Genomic DNA, 20,489 nt, shown 5'->3' with positions numbered 1-20,489 from the left:
ATCCTTTACACTTGATACAGTTAATATGTCTGCCTTTGATAGCCAGGACTCACTAATGCCTATAATCATAGTCCCCCATTGTGTTCCCCAAGGCAATAAACTCTACTCCTTTGTTTCTGATACTCCTGGCATTCATGTACAGACATAAGTTACCTGAATGTTTTTTTGTACTCATTTCGGTATTCTGTGTGACCCAGTTGGATTACTTGCCGATTTCTATTCTTATCTAATACCTTCTTTAAAGCTGGCAATCTTATACATGCTTAATAAGTCCAACCCAGAGAAACGCACATGATTGTTCTTCCCTCTTAATCGTTTTCATGGTAATGCATATTCTTATCATTAACGTGATTATTTAATATGGTCACTCTTCTGCATGGATTCTCACCATTCCTTTTATTACTTTTATCAAATCCAAATGCATTCAAGTGTATGCCATCACTTTTACACATACTTTCTTCACACATCCAAATACTTGCAACCATTCTTTCTACCAGCTTATGCATCAAATCATTTGCTATCATAGCGCTTCTGCTTAATTCATTTCTATCATATCTAGGTTATATAATACCTACATTCACTTTTTGACTCTTCACTCATGCTTCTTCCACTAGTCCATTCATATCTTTGCTTATACTGTATGTATTTATTACCAGACAAATTGTTTGTTCCTAACAAACAATTTGTCTTTACTTTTATTTTCTGCTTTTCAATCACTTTCATTAATTTTTTTTAATTTAGCACCCATAAAACTCAAAGTAATCACACAGTCGTCAATAATGTTTTATGATTGTTCATACCATACGATATCCTTCTTTTCATAATGCTGCTTCTTAGTGCTGGACTTTGCAAAGCCATTTGACAAAATTCCATATAGAACTCTGTTGCATAAATTGGAGTAAATGGGGATGAATATGAATCTAGTGTTTTGAATTAGAGGGTGGTTGATGGACAGATGTCATGGATTGGTCTGTGGAGGAATTGAGTCCAGGAGAAGGCAAGTGACCGGTGATGTACCACAGGGCTCTCAGTACTCTGTTGTTTAATTTGTACATCAACAATATAGGAAATGATCTGACAGGAAATATTCAGTTGCTGATGATGCAAAACTAGGAAGAGCAATAGTAAATGAAGGTGATGTGGAGACCTGCAGAATGACTTAAATAAACTAGCAGTATGGGCAAATGTAAATGGCTGCCAATTGAATGTGGCCATGTGTAAGGTAATATACTTTGGGAAGAAGAGATCACAAGCTGTGTACTATATCGATAGAGCTAAGCTGCAGGAAACTGATGAGGCCAGAGACTTTGGAGATGATTGTGGATAGAGAGTTTACTTTCCTTTAGTGTTACACATTGATCAACATTCATTTTACACAAATTATGGACTCCACAACCGTGTTATAAATAATTATTTTAATTTCCCAATGTTTCGACCTTCATATTAAGTTCATCATCTGGAGTATACATTCAATTCAGTATGCAACACCTTTCTAAAAAAATGGTTACAGTCAAAATACTATCAACAAAATTCTGTACAAGACCTCACTTAAAAACAAAAATAAACAAGACTATAATAAAACTGTAACCATTCCATACATTAAAGGGATATCAGACAAAATAAACAGAATACTGCAAAAATACAACCTTAAAGCCACCTTTAAACCTCCTGCAAAATTAAAGCACTTACTCAACACATCCAAGGATCTACTGGCCCACCCTGGGGTATACTGTATTTATTGCATCTGTAATTTTCCCTATATAGGGGAAACAGGACACACAATTCCTATCAGAAAAAAGGAACATAAATGACACATTAAATATAATAACTATGGTCAATCTAGTCTTTCTGATCATGTCCTGAATGTAACCATTCCATACATTCCGATCACTTTACATAGAATTGACTGGAAAAGCATCTGTTGTTTGCATCACATCAAAACATGGTATGAATGTAAATTTAAGGAGACCTGTGAGATTCTTATCATACAATAACGATGGTCTAAAAATCCCAAGAATATGCAAGTCACATATTCTACCCACTTAACCTTTCTCCCTAAGAGTTAATTATAAATAGGACCATAGGTAATCCAGGATCCTAAATTTAATATAACAATTGTCATGTTAAATTAGGACATCATTTTTACTGTAACAAAACTATCTATATGAAAGAATGTTTCTCTGATGTTGTCTTAAATAGAATATAGCTTTGATGTAGTTAATTTATTTTATTTCATTTATTTATTGTAATTTTATTTTATTTTCGCTAGAGGTGAGGCCAGTAGAATAACCTCTGATCAAATCATTGTCTCTGTATGTATACTCCAGGTGATGATCTTAATATGAAGGTCGAAACACACTAACAAGCAAAGATAGAGAAGTTATTGTTCCCTTTTATAAGACTTTAATAAAGCCACATCTGGACTACTGTGTGCAGATCTGGCCACCTGGATTTCATGGAGAAGAAGTGGTAGAGAGGATCCAGAAGCAAGTGTCAAAGATTATGGCAGGTGTATGGAATCCTTCCTATAAGAATAGATTAAAGGTTTGAGGGCTTGAAAAAGTAGCTGAGAGGTAAAAAAAGAAGAGACATGATGAAAGCATATAAATTATTTAAGAAGGTTTATAAGATTGACACCCAAGACTTTTTTTCAGTACATGGCAGGAAGCGAAAGAACAAGGGATCATTCATGGAAATCGTGTAAGAGTGTGGTTAGCCAAAGGTATTAGGACTAAGTTTTTTGCTTGGAGAGTGATGAATAGGTAGAATAGTTTGCCATAGGTGGTTGTGAGTGCTTCATCAGGGAATGAGTTTAAGGAAGAGGTGTGATTAGTATTGTGTGAATAATGGATCTCCTGCGATGTCTTCTGTCTCCATGGAGATACCTGTATGACAGTAATAATAATTGATTTTGCCTACCTGAAATCTTACCTGATTCAATGCTTTTTTGTTTCTCCATTTTACTCTTATCCTCCCTGTCTTTCCAATGTCTCTCTTTCACTTTTCAACTTTTTTTTTCCAATTTCCTTGTCATCGATCTATTGATTTGCTTTAGTCTAGATATTTCCTAAATTAGTCAGTCGACATAATATATCATTTACAAACAAGTTAAACAGCAAGAGCCCAAGAACAAAACCCTAGGGCATGCCAGCTAGAATAGAGAATGTTGGTGCTGGTAGAATGGCCCCAAATACGGGGATTGTTATGTTTATACACAAATGTAAGGAGTATTCAGAACAAGAGAGCTGAGGTTGTTGCATTGATTGAGAGGGTATGCCCAAAGATAATTGGAATAAGTGGAACTTGGATGTCTGAGTAGGATGTGATGTCAGAAATAGAATTAGAAGGATATATAATTTTCCGGAAGGATAGGAATGTGAAAGAGGAGAGGAAGTGCTGTTAATGATTGCAAAGGAATTGTGTCTGCAAAGTGTGGAAGTTGATAGTGCATGCACAGATTTTGAATCTGTGTGGTGTGAAGTTGAAATAAACAGGTTAGTATATCTGATAGGATGCTGTTATAGACCAGGGAATGCAGAGGATACTGATTGTGAAATGTTTAGACAAATTACTTGGGCATGTAAAAAGATGATACTGATGGGACACTTTAATTACAGGAATATAGAATGGAAGGAGGAGATAGTGTATGAAAACAAGGAAAGCGAGTTTGTGGAATTTCTGAGAGATAAGTATCATAAGCAGCATGTGATCAAAGCAACTAGTGACTTTAATGTTTTGGATTTGGTGATAACTTCCCAATTTGTAGTTGGTAATGAAGTGTTTACACTGGTGCCAGTTGGTGAGGTACTTGTTTGGGAAGTGGTGAAACAAGAAAAGGTTACTGCCAAAAATGGATACATGTGGAAGTATAAAGCAGGTGATTATAGGAAGCTCTGTAGTCAGATAGCATCAGTACATTGGACGGACGAGCTGAGCAGAAAAGATGTTGACAATGCATGGAAACTTACAAGGCAATATCTGACAAAAGGAATGTATGGCTGCATATCAAGGGTTAAGTGAGTAAATAGAGTAGGAGTGAAATGGATGAACAGTGAAATCAAGCTTAGATCTGCCGAAACTTTTATAGTTTCTATATTCGGCATGAAACTCTTGTAGTTTCTCTATTTGGCTTAGAAATAATGTTGGATTCAATATCCACTTAATTTGAATAATTTTGCACCACCAAAGTGAAGCCTTCTGGCTCCCTTTTTCAGTAATTCTTGGTGCCTTTTGTGATGTGACACCTTTTTTGGCAACTCGTATGGTAAAGTAAAGTTCTACATCACTTCAACCTGAGTATTTACATCTGGTTCTGGCTCCCACTGACGAGACCTCGACCAAGGTCGAAACCAGTCTGGGTTGTGATCCCCCATGATGTATGACATCATATATGTCCACTAGGAGATGTGTTTTACATTATGGGAAATACTAAGGACAGGTTTGAAGGTTTGCTTATGCTTGGATCTGCCGAAACTTTTATAGTTTCTATATTCGCATGAAACTTGTAGTTTCTCTATTCAGCTTGGAAATAATGTTGGATTCAATATCCACTTAATTTGAATAATCAAGCAAGCTGTTTTGGAAAAGAAAATGTTATGGAGGAGGTACAAGACAGTTGATGGTGATCTGATCCATGAAGAGTATAAAATGCTGTCCAGGAAGGTGACAAGCATTGTAAACAAAGAAAATGTGCAGTATGAGAGGAGATTGGCTGGTCAGGCCAAGGTTAACTGAAGGGGAATTTTTCTGCTGTATTTCAAGCAAGAGGAAGAATAATTATGGCAGATTAACATTGGTGGATAGTCAAAGCAGCAGAGTACAGCTGCAAAGGATATAGTGGAATTATTGAACAAGCACTTTATAAGTGTATATCATACTGGTATAAATGCGCATGCAATATATCGAAGAGAGGCAAATATTAGGAGAATTGGAAGTGAAAGAAACGGAGGTGTATCAGATGTTGGTTGGTAAGATGTGAATAAGGCTATGGGAATGGATGACATACGACCACATACGAGGGTGGTCTGAAAAGTTCTCGGCCTCAATCGTAGATGGCAAGATTTTTTTTTTCTAAGTTAGTACATCTGTCATACTCATCAGTGTTAAATTGCAAGTCATTCTATCGAGTAGTTTGTTTTATACAGTTGTCAAAAGCAAAAGTGTTGTCTGTATCCCTTAATATAGATAAAATCGAGTATTGCGTGGTTACAAAAGTCTTTGTAAAAGAAGGTTTAATGCCAAAAGAAATTCATTCGAAGTTCATAAAAGTTTATGGGCACCCTTCTTCTTCGTTTTCAACAATTAAGAAATGGGCTGCCAAGTTTAAACATTTCCGTACCAGCCTTGAAGATGATCCATATGAAGGACGTCCAAAAAGTGTAACAACACCAGAAATCATTGATCAAGTGCACAATATGGTATTGGATGACTGGCGAGTCAAAGTGCATGAAATTGCTGAGACTATAGGTATTTCAAAAGCACGTGTAGGATATATTTTGCATGAAGAATTGCAAATGAAAAAGCTTTGTGCACGATGGGTGCTGCGCTTTGCTCACAGTAGATCAAAAACGCACTCGCATGAAAACCTCTGAACAGTGTTTTGAACGTTTTATTAAAATGCTTAAAGTAACAAAATCCAAACAGCAGTCAAAACAGTGGACAGAAGCCGGTTGTTCAGCACCAAAGAAGACAAAGTCAGTTCCATCAGCAGGAAAGGTCATGGCATCAGTGTTTTAGGATACTAAAGGCATTTTGTTTATTAATTATCTTGAAAAGGGTAAAACAATAACCGGGGAATATTTTTCTGCTCTTTTAACCAAACTAGACAAAACAATTCGTGAGAAAAGACCCGGTTTGCAGAAGAAAAAAAATCACCTTTCATCAGGACAATGCACCTACCCACAAAGGTGTTTTGGCAATGGGAAAATTAAGGGATCTGCACTATGAATTGGAACATCCACCCTATTCACCAGATTTTGCTCCCTCTTACTTCTATCTCTTCCCAAAACTAAAACTCTTCCTTGCTGGTCAGCATTTTTCTTTGAATCAAGAGGTGATTGCAGCTGTAGAGGGGTATTTTACAGATCTTACCGAGAACCACTACAGGGATGGGATAATGGCACTAGAGCATCTCTGGAATAAATGTATTAGTCTTAAGGGAGATTATCTTGAAAAATAAAAATAATCTTGAAATTATAAATTCGTTTTTTCATTGTTAGGCCGAGAACTTTTCAGACCACCCTCGTATTCTTAAGGAATGTGCACTCCAGTTTCTTATGCCCTTGACCTGGTTATTTAATGAAAGTCTTACAGTGGATAGGGTTCGTAAGGAGTGGAAAGAAGGCAATATAGTACCACTTCACAAGCATGGTTCTAAAACAGAAGTCTCCAACTATAGTCCAGTCTGTATAACTGCAGTTGTGGTCAAGTGTTGGAGATATTGGTAAGAAATAGACAGGATTGGGTTGATGGACATAGCATTCTTTATTATGGTCAGCATGGATTTGTAAAGGATAGGTTCTGTTTTAGCAATTTACTTGCATTTTATGATAGGATAACAAGTGTGTTAGATAAAAGAGAATCATACATAGTGATTTTTTGGATGTTGCAAAAGCATTTGATAGTTTATCACATGATAAATTGGTGTGTAAGCAGAAGATGGGAATAGATAGTATATTGGTGAGATGGATTGGAGATTAGCTCTCTGAACGATACCAACAGGTTGTGTATGATGGAGCTGTCTCAAAAAAGGAGCATAACCAGTGGTGTGCCCCAGGATTCTATTCTTGGGCCCCCGCTGTTGAACTTTTTTGTAAATGATATGTCATGTAGACTGAGTAGGGATCTTCAGTTGTCTGCTGATGGTGCAAAGTGGGGAGAATTATAAATAGTACTGCTGATGTTATTTCTCTTCAGGATGATTTGAATACACTTTGACTTGAACAAAGGAGTGGGGTTGTGGTTTTAATATTAATAAGTGCAAGATGTTGCATTTTGGAGTGCAGAAATATAAGATTCTGTACTATATTGACAGTGCCATACTGACTAAAGTGGATGAGATTTGGGAATGATGTTGACAGTAGGCTGAAGTTTAGAGGGCATATTGCTAGTGTTGCAAAGGCTGCACATCATAATGCTGCTATGATAAGTATTCTAACATGTAGGGATAAGGAGGTAGTTGTGCCACTGTATAAAGCACCACTTAGATCACACTTGGACTATGTGCTCAAATCTGATTACCCAGTTTTCAGTGTGATGTGGAAATACTGGAGAAGGTTCAGAGATGAGTGACTAAGACAATGTCATGACTTTGGAATGCTGGCTATGGTGAGATGTTGAAGAAATGTGGATTGCAGAGTTTAGTGGATAGAAGGAAAAGAGGTGATATAGTCATATAAGTTAGTGAGAGAATTTTATCACATTAATCCAGATGAGATTATAAAAAGAGTAGAAGGTGAGAGGAGAAAAATCAGAGGCAATTCCTGGAAGTTATGTAAGAGTATAGTGAAGAGCGGTGTAAGGAGTAGTTTTTTACATGGAGAATTGTCAGTGAATAGAATGCATTACCAGAATGTTTTTAACACAAGGAATATTAAGGATTTTAAGAGTCAGCATGATAAATATGTTGTCAGTTGAACGAACCTCCCACAGTGAGTCTGCTGACTCCATGGAGGGTGCAGTAATAATAATTTAATTGGCCTGGTTGACCGAGTGGTTAGTATATCTGCTTTCTAGCAAAAGGCAACAGGTTCGAATCCTGCTGTGGGCATGGATGTTTGTGATTGTCTGTGAAAATATTAGTGGTGCTGGTGGGCGGTAGATGTCGTTTGTATGGTTGCAGTCATTGTAGTTGGTGGATTGAGTGGGGAGACAGAGAGTTGTAGAGTAGGTGCCCTTTCTCGATGAGTCCTTGGACTCCCTGGAGGTATCACATAATAATAATGATAATTGGATAAATGATTATTTATTGAATTGATTATAGATTACCTTTTCACCTGTCCTAAATTAAACATTATGAAGATGGTATGCAGTAGCTGAGATATATTTTCAAGATGTTTTTATATCTGAAAAAGCTTAATAATAAACTTCTATTTAAATATTTTACAATATAACAATTTTATTTTTATAACAGGTGCAGTTGCAAATAACATTTATATAAAAATATAACAAATTAGATGCACAAATAACATAATAAAAACATCAGCATTATGATACTGTTATTTTATAGTTTGGCACTTGCTTTGCTTTTCTTATCTTATCTGTTTTAATATGTCTTCTGGAAAGTCTTATTGATTATTATCTATTCTTATCTTATCTGTTTTAATATGTCTTCTGGAAAGTCTTATTGATTATTATATTAATGAAAAATCAATGAAGGCTGTGAAATTTTATCATTGTTTCTATACATTATAGATCTGCTGCCATAAATTGCTACTATAAATCAAGTAGTAGCAAGAGAAGGTGAGTTCTGCATTAGATGTTTTCTGGCTTTAATTCTACCTTTGATGGTTCCTAACATCCAATTATTTATGACCTAGTTCTGGTCTGAGATAGTCAAATGTTATGTGGCTCACTCTGTGCTTTATATCATTTGGCCATTAAAGATGGTCTTATTTAAATTGCTCATTTGAAATTGCAATTGCTTGAAAAGTGTTATTAAACATCCCAAATATCAAATTTCATTCAGATCGATGCAGCCAGAGTGGAGTTTTTATATTCATACAATCAAATGGACAAAATCAATCAAATAGGTGCATAATGAAAGGCTGAGGTGTTGGTAACTATTCATGGCAATGCTTCACTATGGTTACAAATTGCAAAACACACCCAAAAAATGTCAGTACATAGAAATCAATGAAGGCAGTTAAGCCAGAGAATCAAATGAGCGTGAGAGATGAATTTTATTATAACTATTGTGTTCCATATAAATTGTTTCATTTTTGTTTCAGGATGAAATAGGATTGAAGGAGTGGCTTATATCCTTAAAGTCAACATATAAAAATTCACTGGAGCTATTAGCCAGTATGGCAAAGAAAGCAGGAAAGATTTATGGTACTGAGACCAATAACAGAAACAACCTGGTTAGCCGTAGTACCAATGGTAATTGACACACTTGTATAAGGTCAGTTTTTTTTGTTTTTTTTTTCTGATATCTTTTCTGTTTGTTTATACATGTCTTTGAATATGTTACCTCATCTATTCACATAATTAAAATGGATTACTATATTTAGATTTTTTTTTTTTTTTACTTCAAATGGTGAGGGATAGGAAAGTATTTATACAATTTTAACTTTGTTGTCGTCGACATCTGAGCATTTAAGGTACAGGTTTTTTTGTGTCATGTTCCTGCTCTGCAAATGAAGTTGGTCTTTCCATCTTAGTCTTGGACATCCTTGTTCTCTTCTTCCTGTAGGGTTATATTTATATGCTAGTTTGGGAATCCTATTGTTATTCATCCTTTCTATGTGGTGTAGCCAATTTTGCTGATATTCTTCTATTTCTTGTACGATGTTCTTTGTATCTAATCTAGTGATTCCCTGGAGAGGGCTTAGAAACTTCATCTGTGCTGCTTCCAATCTTTGTTTTAGAATCCAGGTTTCACTTCCAAATAATTTGAGAGATGGTTTAGAGGTCATATTATGTAATCTTAATTCTTTAGTTTCTTGAGTCATTTGTTTTCCAAAATTTCTTTTAATTATGCCATTCATTCTATTGTGAATTAGTATTGTATTGCGAGATTATATTTCCTAAGTATTTGAATTCTGTAACTTGTTCTATTATTTTATTGTTAAGCATAATTTTGACATTTTGAATGGTGTTTCCACACATTGCCATATTTTTTGTTTCAGATATTTTCATTTAAAATTTTTTTGCTATTTCATTTAGATGGTTAGGTGCAGTTTGGAGTTTATCTTCTAAATTTGAAATTAGTACTTGATCATCTGCATTGCCAGCAAAGGTTGGTTGATTGGTAGAGCCTCTATTACTAATGGCTCACGCAAAAAGTTAAGCAAGCTTGAGTGTGGTTGGTAGTTGGAAGGGATTAATCATTCGATGCTGTTGGCACAATCTCCCTCGTTGAGTTTTTGGACTCCCTGGAGGTGTCATATAATAATAATAATAATAAAGTATTATATTTAGCTGTTTATTAATTGTTAGTTTTAATTCCATCTTGGACAGTTGTTTTCCATTCTTTTAGGATTCTGTTGATATAAATGTTGAATAGGATGGGGCTAAGCTGCAACCTTGTCTTACTCCTTTATTTATAGGTTCTGATAATGTTCCATCTGCAAATTTGATGCAAATTTTTGTTTCTTTGTATAGGCTTTTTATTGCTTTAATTAATTTAGGAAGTATTTTGTCACCTTGTAATATTTTTCCAGAATAGATTTCTGTTCAAGTTATCATATGCCTTTTCATAGTCAATAAATAGAAGAAAAGTGGGCAGGTTAAATTCTTTTCTTTTTTTCTATGATCTGTTGCATTGTGAAAGTGGCATTTGTGCATCCTCTTCCGCTTCTAAAACCACACTGTTTTTCTTCTAAATAATTTTCTGTATTTTTAATTAGTCTGTTCTTTGTGTGCATATAGTTCAGATGCTGTTATTAAGAGAGTAATGCCTCTGTAATTTCCACATTTGTCCTTGGGACCTTTTTTGTGAATATTTATTACTCCTCCAGTTTTCCGTTCTTTTGGGATCTTTTGATATTTCCAGATATTATTGAAGAGTTTAAGTAGGTTTTCTTTTAAGCTATTGTCTGCATATTTAAAGAGCTCAACACATATTCCATCCAGCCGTGGGCTTTTTCTGTTTCTTGAGTTTTTTAATTTTTCTAATTCTTCCATTGCTATTCCTTTTGTACTTTCTTGTATATTGGTATCTTCAATTTTGTGAGTTTTTTTATTGTTTTGTATTTCTTGTTTTTCATTCCACAATATTTTATAGTGTTCTATCCAGCCCGCTTTGGAAATTGGATTGTTTCTTAATTGGTCGTTTTCTGCTGTTTGTAGTTGCCTGCAAATTTTAAAACCTATTCTTTGTGGTCCAGTGATATCCTGCTCTAATGATTTAACATATTTACTCCAGTCTTCTCTGCATATATTCTGGAAAGCTTTTTGACTTCAGCCCATAATTTCTTATATTGTATATAGTCAGCAGTGTTTTTATTTTGCACATAGATTTTAAAAGCCTGTTTTTTCTTTCAATTGATTCCTTTAAGTCATCATTCCAAGTTTTGAGCCATTTTTTGTTTTTCCTTGATTTGTATCCTAAATTTTCTTCTGCTGCTTTAATATGGTTTCCTTTATATGTTTCCAGTCAGTTTCAATATTGTTTGTCGTTGATTTTATTTTATCTCTTATTCTGCTTTTATATAAGTTTCTAATGCTCTCCTGTTCTAGGAGGTGAACTTTAAATTGTTTATTGGATGTTGGTTCGTTATCTTTTGTTCTTTTGAAGTACGTGGTTCTTTTTATGAATTGAAATCTATTTTCAACTATTATTATTATTATTATTACGGGTATCTCCATGGAGTCAGTACACTTACCGTGGGAGACCCAAACTAGCAAAACAATATCTGTCATATCTCTTCTTGAATTCATTTACAGACGAAGAGCTATGTGATCACTATCAATTTTGCTCCCTCTAAAAACCCTTGTATCCATGATATTATTATTTAGTTTGCTGTTAATAATAATGTAATCTATTATTGATTTTGTTCCTCTTGCTTCCCAAGTGTACTTATGTATATTTTTATGCCTGAAGAAAGTATTGCTGATTTTTAGATTGTTAAATATGCAAAGGCCTCTTAATAAAATTCCATTGTTATTGGTTACTGATTCTCCCTTTGATCCAATGCATCCTGTTATTGGGTACAATTTTAACCTATAGGTTAAAATTGTACCCAATAACAGGATGCTGGTTTGATGATGATTTTTCCCCTACTATATTTGTGTAATGATAATGAGATCTATGTATATACCAAGAGTAATACATATCGCTTCATGATATGCATTACTTTCATCAGATCTTTTTAGTGTCAGTGCTTAGATACTAGGAAGATACATTCACATGTCCTATAAATAATGCAGAGAATCAATTAGTGCTTTTAACCACAATCCAATCTCACTTTGACTAGATGTATACTAATGCCGGCCTGGTTGGCCGAGTGGTTAGCATATCTGCTCTCTAGCCGAAAGGCTGCGGGTTCGAATCCCGCCGTGGGCATGGATGTTTGTGATTGTCTTTGAAAATATCAGTTGTGGTGGTGGTGGGCAGTAGATGGCGTTGGTGTAGATGATGTGGTTTGGTGGATTGAGTGATTGAGACAGAGTTGTGGAGTGGGTGCACTCCCTCGATGAGTCTTTGGACTCCCTGGAAGTGTGATATAATAATAATAGTATGTACAGTAAACCCATCTTACTACGATTTACTCATATTCCAGTTTTCTATTATGATTAATGCACATCATTACAGTGCTGCATTTGCTCACATGATGGATTTAGCAACATGATGCTGCCATGAATCACCCGATACATAGTGTGTGTGTGTGGACTCAGTTTGTTTACATTATTGTTGCTCACTGCATCTCTCAGTGTTTAGCTGCAATTATAAACCATTTATGGCTATTATTTTATTAATGTTAATTATGGCAAATAAAAATCAAAGTAATGGTACTGTTGCTTCCAGTGAAAAGAGGGCTCATTAACCTATTACATTAGACACTAAGATTAAAATGATTAAATTTAGTGATACTGGTGTATCGAACACTGAGATAGGCTGAAGGTTAAACTTACTTCACCATTGTTGTTACAGTTGTTTAAAACAGACTACAAAAACAAAGTTTAGTGAAGTGAAAAAAATGCTACACCATTTAATACTACAGTTATCTATAAAATTATCCATTGGCAATCTTATTGCTGAAATGGAAAACTTTTCCATTTCAATGAAAATTTTTAATTGCAAAAATTATTCTAATTTTTTCATTTCCATAAATAAATACTTTATTTACATCAGTTACACATATATATATGAGTGCTTAACATGTTATTAAATCATTAGATGCTTCTACAAGTTAGTTAAAAAAAAAAAAAAAAGAAAAAAAGGTAATGATTCACTATACAATAGTGGTCTGGAACTTGATCTAGATACACGATGCCTGTATTCATCTGGATTTAGAATGAACAAATTCTTTCTTTTACAGAAACTTGTGCCATAGTTATATGATTGACAAGTCTTACTTGTTTATAAAAAATTCTTCAGATTTCCTAGACAAATTGAAAAATGAAAAATGTTTCCATACAATCCACTGATCTTATGGTGAGCTTTGATATAGAATCCCTAGTTACAAACATAACTCTCAAGAAGCCATTGCAGCTACTTTCTGAAACATTCCCACAAGATATAGCAAAACTATTCAAATTTGTGATGCATTCTGGATACTTTGTTTGTCAAAACAAAATTCTACAACCAAGTGGAAGGAACTGCCATGGGGGTGTCCACTCTCCCCTGCTCTAGCCAAACTTTTATTTAGAGCATCTAGAAGATATCCTTTTTTCGTCCATACCCTGAACCTTCATTTTGTGTACGGTATATTGACGACATTTTTGCTGTGTAGCCTCAGAATAAGAAACTTTCCAACGTTTTTGGCTACTATTTTAGATACTTCCAACGTTTATACATATTTTACATCCTCATATCAAATTCATATGTAAATTGAAATCCTCATATCAAACTCATATGTAAATTGAAAGAGACAACAAATTATCTTCTCTAGACATTCTTCTTATCCGTTTACCATCAGGTGATTTAACCACATCAATGTATTAAAAGCCCTCTTTCACCGAATGCTATATTCTTCAGCAATTTGCACACCATCCTTCTCAAAAGATGGGAATTATAAAGTCCTTAATTCAACGAGGTAAGATTAATTGTTTGACTCCTCGTCAATTAACAGAAGAACTCTCAAATATCAAACAATATATGAAATTAAATGGCATCTCAGAAAGGACTACCCAACTTCTGTTTGACTCCTACAAACTTAACTTAAACAACAAGGAAACGGTATGTCGAGTTCCAATCCATACATTGCAGGTGTTTCAGAACCGACTTCCAGAATTCTGAAGAAATATGATTTAGTGGCTACTTTTATACCTATCATTAAACTCTCAACTTATTTCCCCTCTTCAAAAACTAAACACTCTCCGATATCTTTCCCAGGTGTATACTAAGTTCCTTGTGACTGCTTTCTATCCTACTTCGGACAAATTGAATGCTCAGTAGAAAAGAGAATACAAGAACATCAGTCATATATTTACCACAGGAAATCCAATAAATCTGGATTAGCTCAATATGGAATAGACACAGACCACAACATTCTTTGGTTTGAAACATGCCTGCTACATTGCTGTTGGTACAAATTTGAATGTTTATTTAAGGAGAGTGCTGAAGCCTTTCTTCACCGCCTGAACTCAAATCTGAATGACTGCCTATCATTATCAAAAATATGAGAATGTCTGATTAGAATAACGCATCATTAAGTTTTTATACTTGCTATTAAAACCAAAAATGGTATTTTATGAAGTCATAAGGTCTCAAGAAAGTAACAATATCTGGTGGTCTGTAGATGACATTATAAATCACACACACACAGATATATATATATATATATACAGGGTGTTCGGGATAAATTTGACAGTTTCGTAAGGAAAAAGAAAATCTTCTTTGTATCTATTAAATTTAATGAATTGACAAAAAAACATTACAGGCAGAGTTAATTACAATACTATCAACAAGATTTACTCAAAATAACCACCATTAGCATCGATCACAGCTTCAATTCTGCTTCGGAACCTCGAACAAGCTGATGCTACAGTCTCCCTGGGAAGGGCCGCAAAAACTGTTTTAATTTGATCCATTAACTGGGCTTTTGTATTACTGGAAGTGCGATTGGTGTCTTTTTCAACTGCGCCCCATACAAAATAATCCATGGGGTTAAGGTCTGGGGAGTTTGGAGGCCAAACATTTGGACTGGTGAAGTCGTAGAAATTTTCAGACAACCATTTTTGACTTTTCCCAGAGGTGTGGCAAGGGGCCGAATCCTGCTGCCATACATACAGCCTACCATTGGCTACCCTTGTTATCCAGGGCTTGACTACAGTTAGCAACTCCACGAACAAAGCCCGAATTCCAATGCCAGGGTTCTTCAACACCTGTTCCTGCAGATTTGCGAGGAATTCTGCTGTACGAACGCAATCAGATCGTCTGCTAGGGATCTTTCTTCTTGCTACATCCTCGTAGTCACCATTGCAAGTCTCTAGTTCATGCCTGATTGTTTTTACTGTATTCAGGGAGCATTGGGCAGCAGTCGTAATATCCTTATTTTGATGGCGGGCACGAATCATCATGATACAAGTTATTCTCTTCCATGATTCAGGTGGGTTCCAGCTATCCATCCTTTCTGACATCTTGTATATGAATGAAGAAGGGTCCAAACTTTTAAATGAAGAGAAGTGTGTGTTAATACATGTAACTTACGGAAAAATATAATTAATTATAAATATGTCAAATTTATCCCGAACACCCTGTATATATATATTTTTTAATTAATTTATTTTTTTTTACAGTTATGATTAACCTTTTCCTCATATAACATAATGTTACTGGAAATATAACATCATGCTGCTCATTCTATTTCATAGTAATGAGCTGCATGATAATTCATATAATGAACAAAGATGGACTGGCAGTTTCAGATAGCAAACAAAATTATGTATTGATTAACACTGTATGTGTGTGTAATAATGGTACACTATAAGCAGAAATTTTGATGTTTGCAGTGCCCCCCCCTTAAGCAAGCTCTATCACTGATTATGGAATCAGGAAAACAGTGAAAAATTAGCTACTAGAACACCTTGTCAGAACCAGTAGTATGCACCAATAAATGAAAAAGAGGTATAGTTAGCAATAGTACTACAAAAATCCCATCATGATATATCATTTTCATTACTTATGACAGATGGCCTCACCTTTTCAAATTCCTCCACCAAATACTAGAATATCCTGGGATTGTCCTTTAGCTTGTGCTGAATTACTTTCTCTCATTAATCTGAAATTTTATCCATAGTTTTGTTGATGACAGTACAATCCATTCTAATTCTTCTTCATCATCAAGGATCCTGCTTCACCTCCTCCTTCCATCCACCTTACTTCTGTTAATACATAGCCCATAAGCTAGATCAGATTTCTCTTTTGGTGCTAACATACAATCTAGCCTTTGCTTGCACAGAAAGATCACATCACGTCACATCCATGGTCTCCTCAGCCTCTTAATGCCCTTTGCCATTAAAAACAGTACTTCTCACCTGTATACTATAGGAATGCTGTTCTGATATTTGAGGTAGTGAACTGAGTCCCAAGCATATGAGGGTGGTCTGAAAAGATCTCGGCCTAAAAATGAAAACCGAATTTATAATTTCAAAATTATTTTTATTTTTCAACAATCTCCCTTAAGACTAATACATTTATTCCAGCAATGCTCCAGTGCCATTATGCCATCCCTGTAGAGGTTCTCAGTAAGATCTGCAAAATACCCCTCTACAGCTGCAATCACCTCTTGATTCAAAGAAAAATGCTGACCAGCGAGGAAGAGTTTTAGTTTTGGGAAGAGATAGAAGTAAGAGAGAGCCAAATCTGTGGAATAGGGTGCATGTTCCAACAATTCATAGTGCAGATCCCTTAATTTTCCCATTGCCAAAACACCTTTGTGGGTAGGTGCATTGTCCTGATGAAAGGTGATTTTTTTTTCTTCTGCAAACCGGGTCTTTTCTCACGAATTGTTTCGTCTAGTCTGGTTAAAAGATTGGAATAATATTCCCTAGTTATTGTTTTACCCTTTTCAAGATAATTAATAAATAAAATGCCTTTAGCATTACAAAACACTGATGCATGACCTTTCCTGCTGATGGAACTGACTTTGTCTTTGGCGCTGAACAACTGGCTTCTCTCCACTGTTTTGACTGCTGTTTGGATTCTGGTGTGTAATGGTGAATCCAAGTCTCATCCATAGTAATAAATCGATGTTTAACAAAAAGTAACAAGTTTTATTCTTGTTAAAACACTCCAAACACTGTTCAGAGATTTTCATGCAAGTGTGTTTTTGATCTGCTGCGAGCAAGTGGGGCACCCATCTTGTGCAAAGCTTTTTCATTTGCAACTCTTCATGCAAAATATATCCTACACGTTCTTTTGAAATGCCTATAGTCTCAACAATTTCACGCACTTTGACTCGCCAGTCATCCAATACCATATTGTGCACTTGATCGATGATTTCCGGTGTTGTTACACTTTTTGGACGTCCTTCATGTGGATCATCTTCAAGGCTGGTATGGCCATTTTTAAACCTATTTCTTAATTGTCAAAAACGAAGGAGAAAAGTGCAATAAACTTTTATGAACTTCAAATTAATTTCTTTTGGCATTAAACCTTCTTTTACAAAGAATTTCACAATACTCAATTTTATCCATTTCAAGGGATGCAGTCAACACTTTTGCTTCAGACAGCTGTATGAACAAACTACTTGATAGAATGACTTGCAATTTCCCATGAATGCTTATGATAGATGTACCAACTTGGAAAAAAAAATAATAAAAAATCTTACCGATAGTGTTGCCACCTATGGTCGAGGCTGAGAACTTTTCCGACCACCCTCATATTATAAAAATTAAATATGGAAACATATTTAATTTTTATAATATGAGGGTTTATTTTGTGTATGTTTTTATTATAAATGCAGAATTATTAATCATATCTTCTGACTGTTGTCATTGTAACTGGATGGTTTAAAATATTAGAATAACAATTAAAAATTAAAAAGCACATGCTACAAGCATGAGGGGGTCTTATTCTGTATACCATTTGAGTCCAGATTGAAAAATTAATCCATAAATAATAATAATTGCAAGATATATTGAGGCTTTCAGTCTTATTTAAATTGAGCTCATGAATCAGAGCTTCTCAACTTTGGTTATATAGTCTTTCTATTAAAATAGGGAAATGGCTACATGATGATTCTGCTGGACAGAAGCATTGAACTGATGAACTCATCAGATGATCATTGAACACATGGAACTCTGTTATACAGATTAGATCAAATGGAAATGGATGTGACACTGGTTGTATAGATACAAGGGTGGCTGATGGATAGATACCAAAAAGTGATATATGTAGGAGCAAAATCCAGTAAAATGCATGTGATTAGTGGGGGTGCCATTACTGCATAAATGATATAAGAAGTAATCTAGGGAAATATTCGGTTGTTTGCTGATTATGCAATATTGGGTAGAGTAATAATTAATCAAAATAATGTGGAGAACTTGCAGGATGATTTAAAAACTATAAGGTATGGGCAAAAGATATTAGATGTCAGTTTGATGTTGAGAAATGTCAAGTTATGCATTTTGGGATAAACAAATTGCAAGCCGTGTACCACATCAATGGAACTGTTCTCCAGGAAGTAGATGAAACCAGGAATTTTGGGGGTGGTAGTAGACAGAGTTGAAGTTTTGAGAACATATTGCTAAGGTTGCCAAGGTGGCTTATAGGATTACTTGACTATTGAAGAACACACTAACAAGTAGAGACGAGGAAGTTGTTATTCCGCTTTGTAATGCCCTGATGCATTTACACCTGATTAGTGTGCTCAGGTCTGGTCACCTGAGTTTTGTGGGGATGAGGAAATAGTAGAGGATAACCAGAGACAAGTAACCAAGATGATGGGTGGTCTGTGATATGCTCCATATGAAGATAGATTGAGGGTCTGTCAGTTGCAGAAATTGGATGACAGATGAAAAAGAGGATATGATAGAAACATTTAAGTTACTTAAAGGGTTTTATAGGATTGATGAGGGAAACTGTTTCAGCACTTGGCTAGAGGGCACAGAGCAAGTGGTCATCCCTAGGAGTTGAGTAAGAGTGTGGTTAATAGGAATGTGAGGAATATATTTTTGACTTGGAGAGTGGTGAATGATTAGAATGGATTGCCGGAGTCACTTGTCTGTTAATGGGTTCAAGGAGAGGTATGATAAATATTGTGTGGATAGTTTCTATCTCCTGTTATGAATCTTCCATGGAGATACCCATACAATAATAGTAATAATAAAAACACATCTGTCATACATCTTATTATGTGGAGAAACAAGAAACCTATAAAATATTCATAATTTGAAGATTGTGTAAAAATAGTAAAATGTTTAATTAATTAACAGATGTTTCATTTGTATTTCACAAAACATTTGAATCCAACAGATTTCAACTACTTGCCTTAACAATGGTTAACTTTTTACAAAGATGTAGTTGCATGTCTTCTAGGTTTAAAGCTCTATACTGTTTTGGAAGTTTAAAAAAATATAAATAAATAACTTACCTAGTGTAATTGAAAATAACAGTTTCTCACATTTTCAGTATGGATGAACCAGTGTTGAACTTCATCATATTACTGATATACCCTCATAGCTCATAGGGTGTACTGGATGCTATCATAGTACTACATGAAGAGTTTATATTATTGCTAACTTCCTATCAATAATTTTACTCTAAATTAGTCTGTTATCTGTCAGTACTCCAATATTCTCACATCTTGCATTTCAGTGTTCTGAGACACTTCTAACTGCATCAATCCACCTAGATCTTGATCTTCCTCTGGCTCTCTCTTTCCTGTGCAATTAAACACCTGTTTTACTTTATATCTTTTCACTCCTATTTTGTTTAGGTGACATACTACCTGAGATTAGCTCTGCTCACAATACTAACAATATCAAGTTCCTTCTTAATATTGCGTGTGTTCCTTCAGAACACACACAATTACAGACAAAAAAATACTAGTTGTGGTGGTGGGCAGTAGATGGCATTGATGTAGATGATTGGTAGTAGAGGGTCAGTATAGTGGTGGAGACAGAGAGTTGTACAGTAGGTGTCCTCCTACGATGAGTCTTTGGACTCCTTGGAGGTGTCACGAATAATAATAATATTCCTTTTCTCTTACTCCACTGGTATCTTTCCCATAAACTGGAAATTGGCCTATATTCAACCCATTCCCAAGAAGGACCACAAGTCACTGCCATCCAGCTACTGCCTTGTCTCGCTCACCTCAGTCCTGTCTAAAGTAATGGAAAAAAATCATCAATTCCCAACTTTATTAGGTGGGTGCCGTCAATAAATAACCACCAGTATGGATTCTGTTGTTGCCAATCAACAGGAGATCTGCTTACATATGTCACCCATCTCTGGACAAATGCCATGGAGAAGTTTGGCAAATCTCAAGTGGTTGCACTTGATATCTCCGAAGCATTTGACTGGGTCTGACACAAAGGCTTACTAAGTAATCTACCATCGTTTGGTCTATCTCAGGGCTTCTGTAGTTGGATTGCCAACTTTCAGTCTGGATGCATATTATAAGTGGTGGCAGATGGTTCCTTCTCCTCTCACCATGCTG

At 35.3% G+C, this 20,489-nt stretch overlaps 1 protein-coding gene across 1 annotated transcript in view; it reads left to right on the top strand.

The window, feature by feature from the left end:
- Gprk1 (G protein-coupled receptor kinase 1) overlaps positions 1–20,489 on the top strand; it is a 598,843-nt gene that overhangs the window by 558,104 nt on the left and 20,250 nt on the right. The window contains exon 20 of the mRNA XM_090400057.1: positions 8,949–9,121. Coding sequence (XP_090256183.1) covers positions 8,949–9,107 — 159 coding nt within the window. The 3' untranslated portion in view covers positions 9,108–9,121. The remainder of the gene's footprint in view (positions 1–8,948; positions 9,122–20,489) is intronic.

The sequence above is a fragment of the Typopeltis vanoorti genome, chromosome 11 (genome assembly GCF_054136105.1).
Source record: "Typopeltis vanoorti isolate ZY-2024b chromosome 11, IOZ_Tvanoo_1.0, whole genome shotgun sequence".
NCBI classification, from domain to species: Eukaryota; Metazoa; Arthropoda; class Arachnida; order Uropygi; family Thelyphonidae; genus Typopeltis; species Typopeltis vanoorti.
The sequence above is the reverse complement of the archived record's forward strand: the minus strand, read 5'-3'. Positions and strand labels throughout refer to the sequence as shown.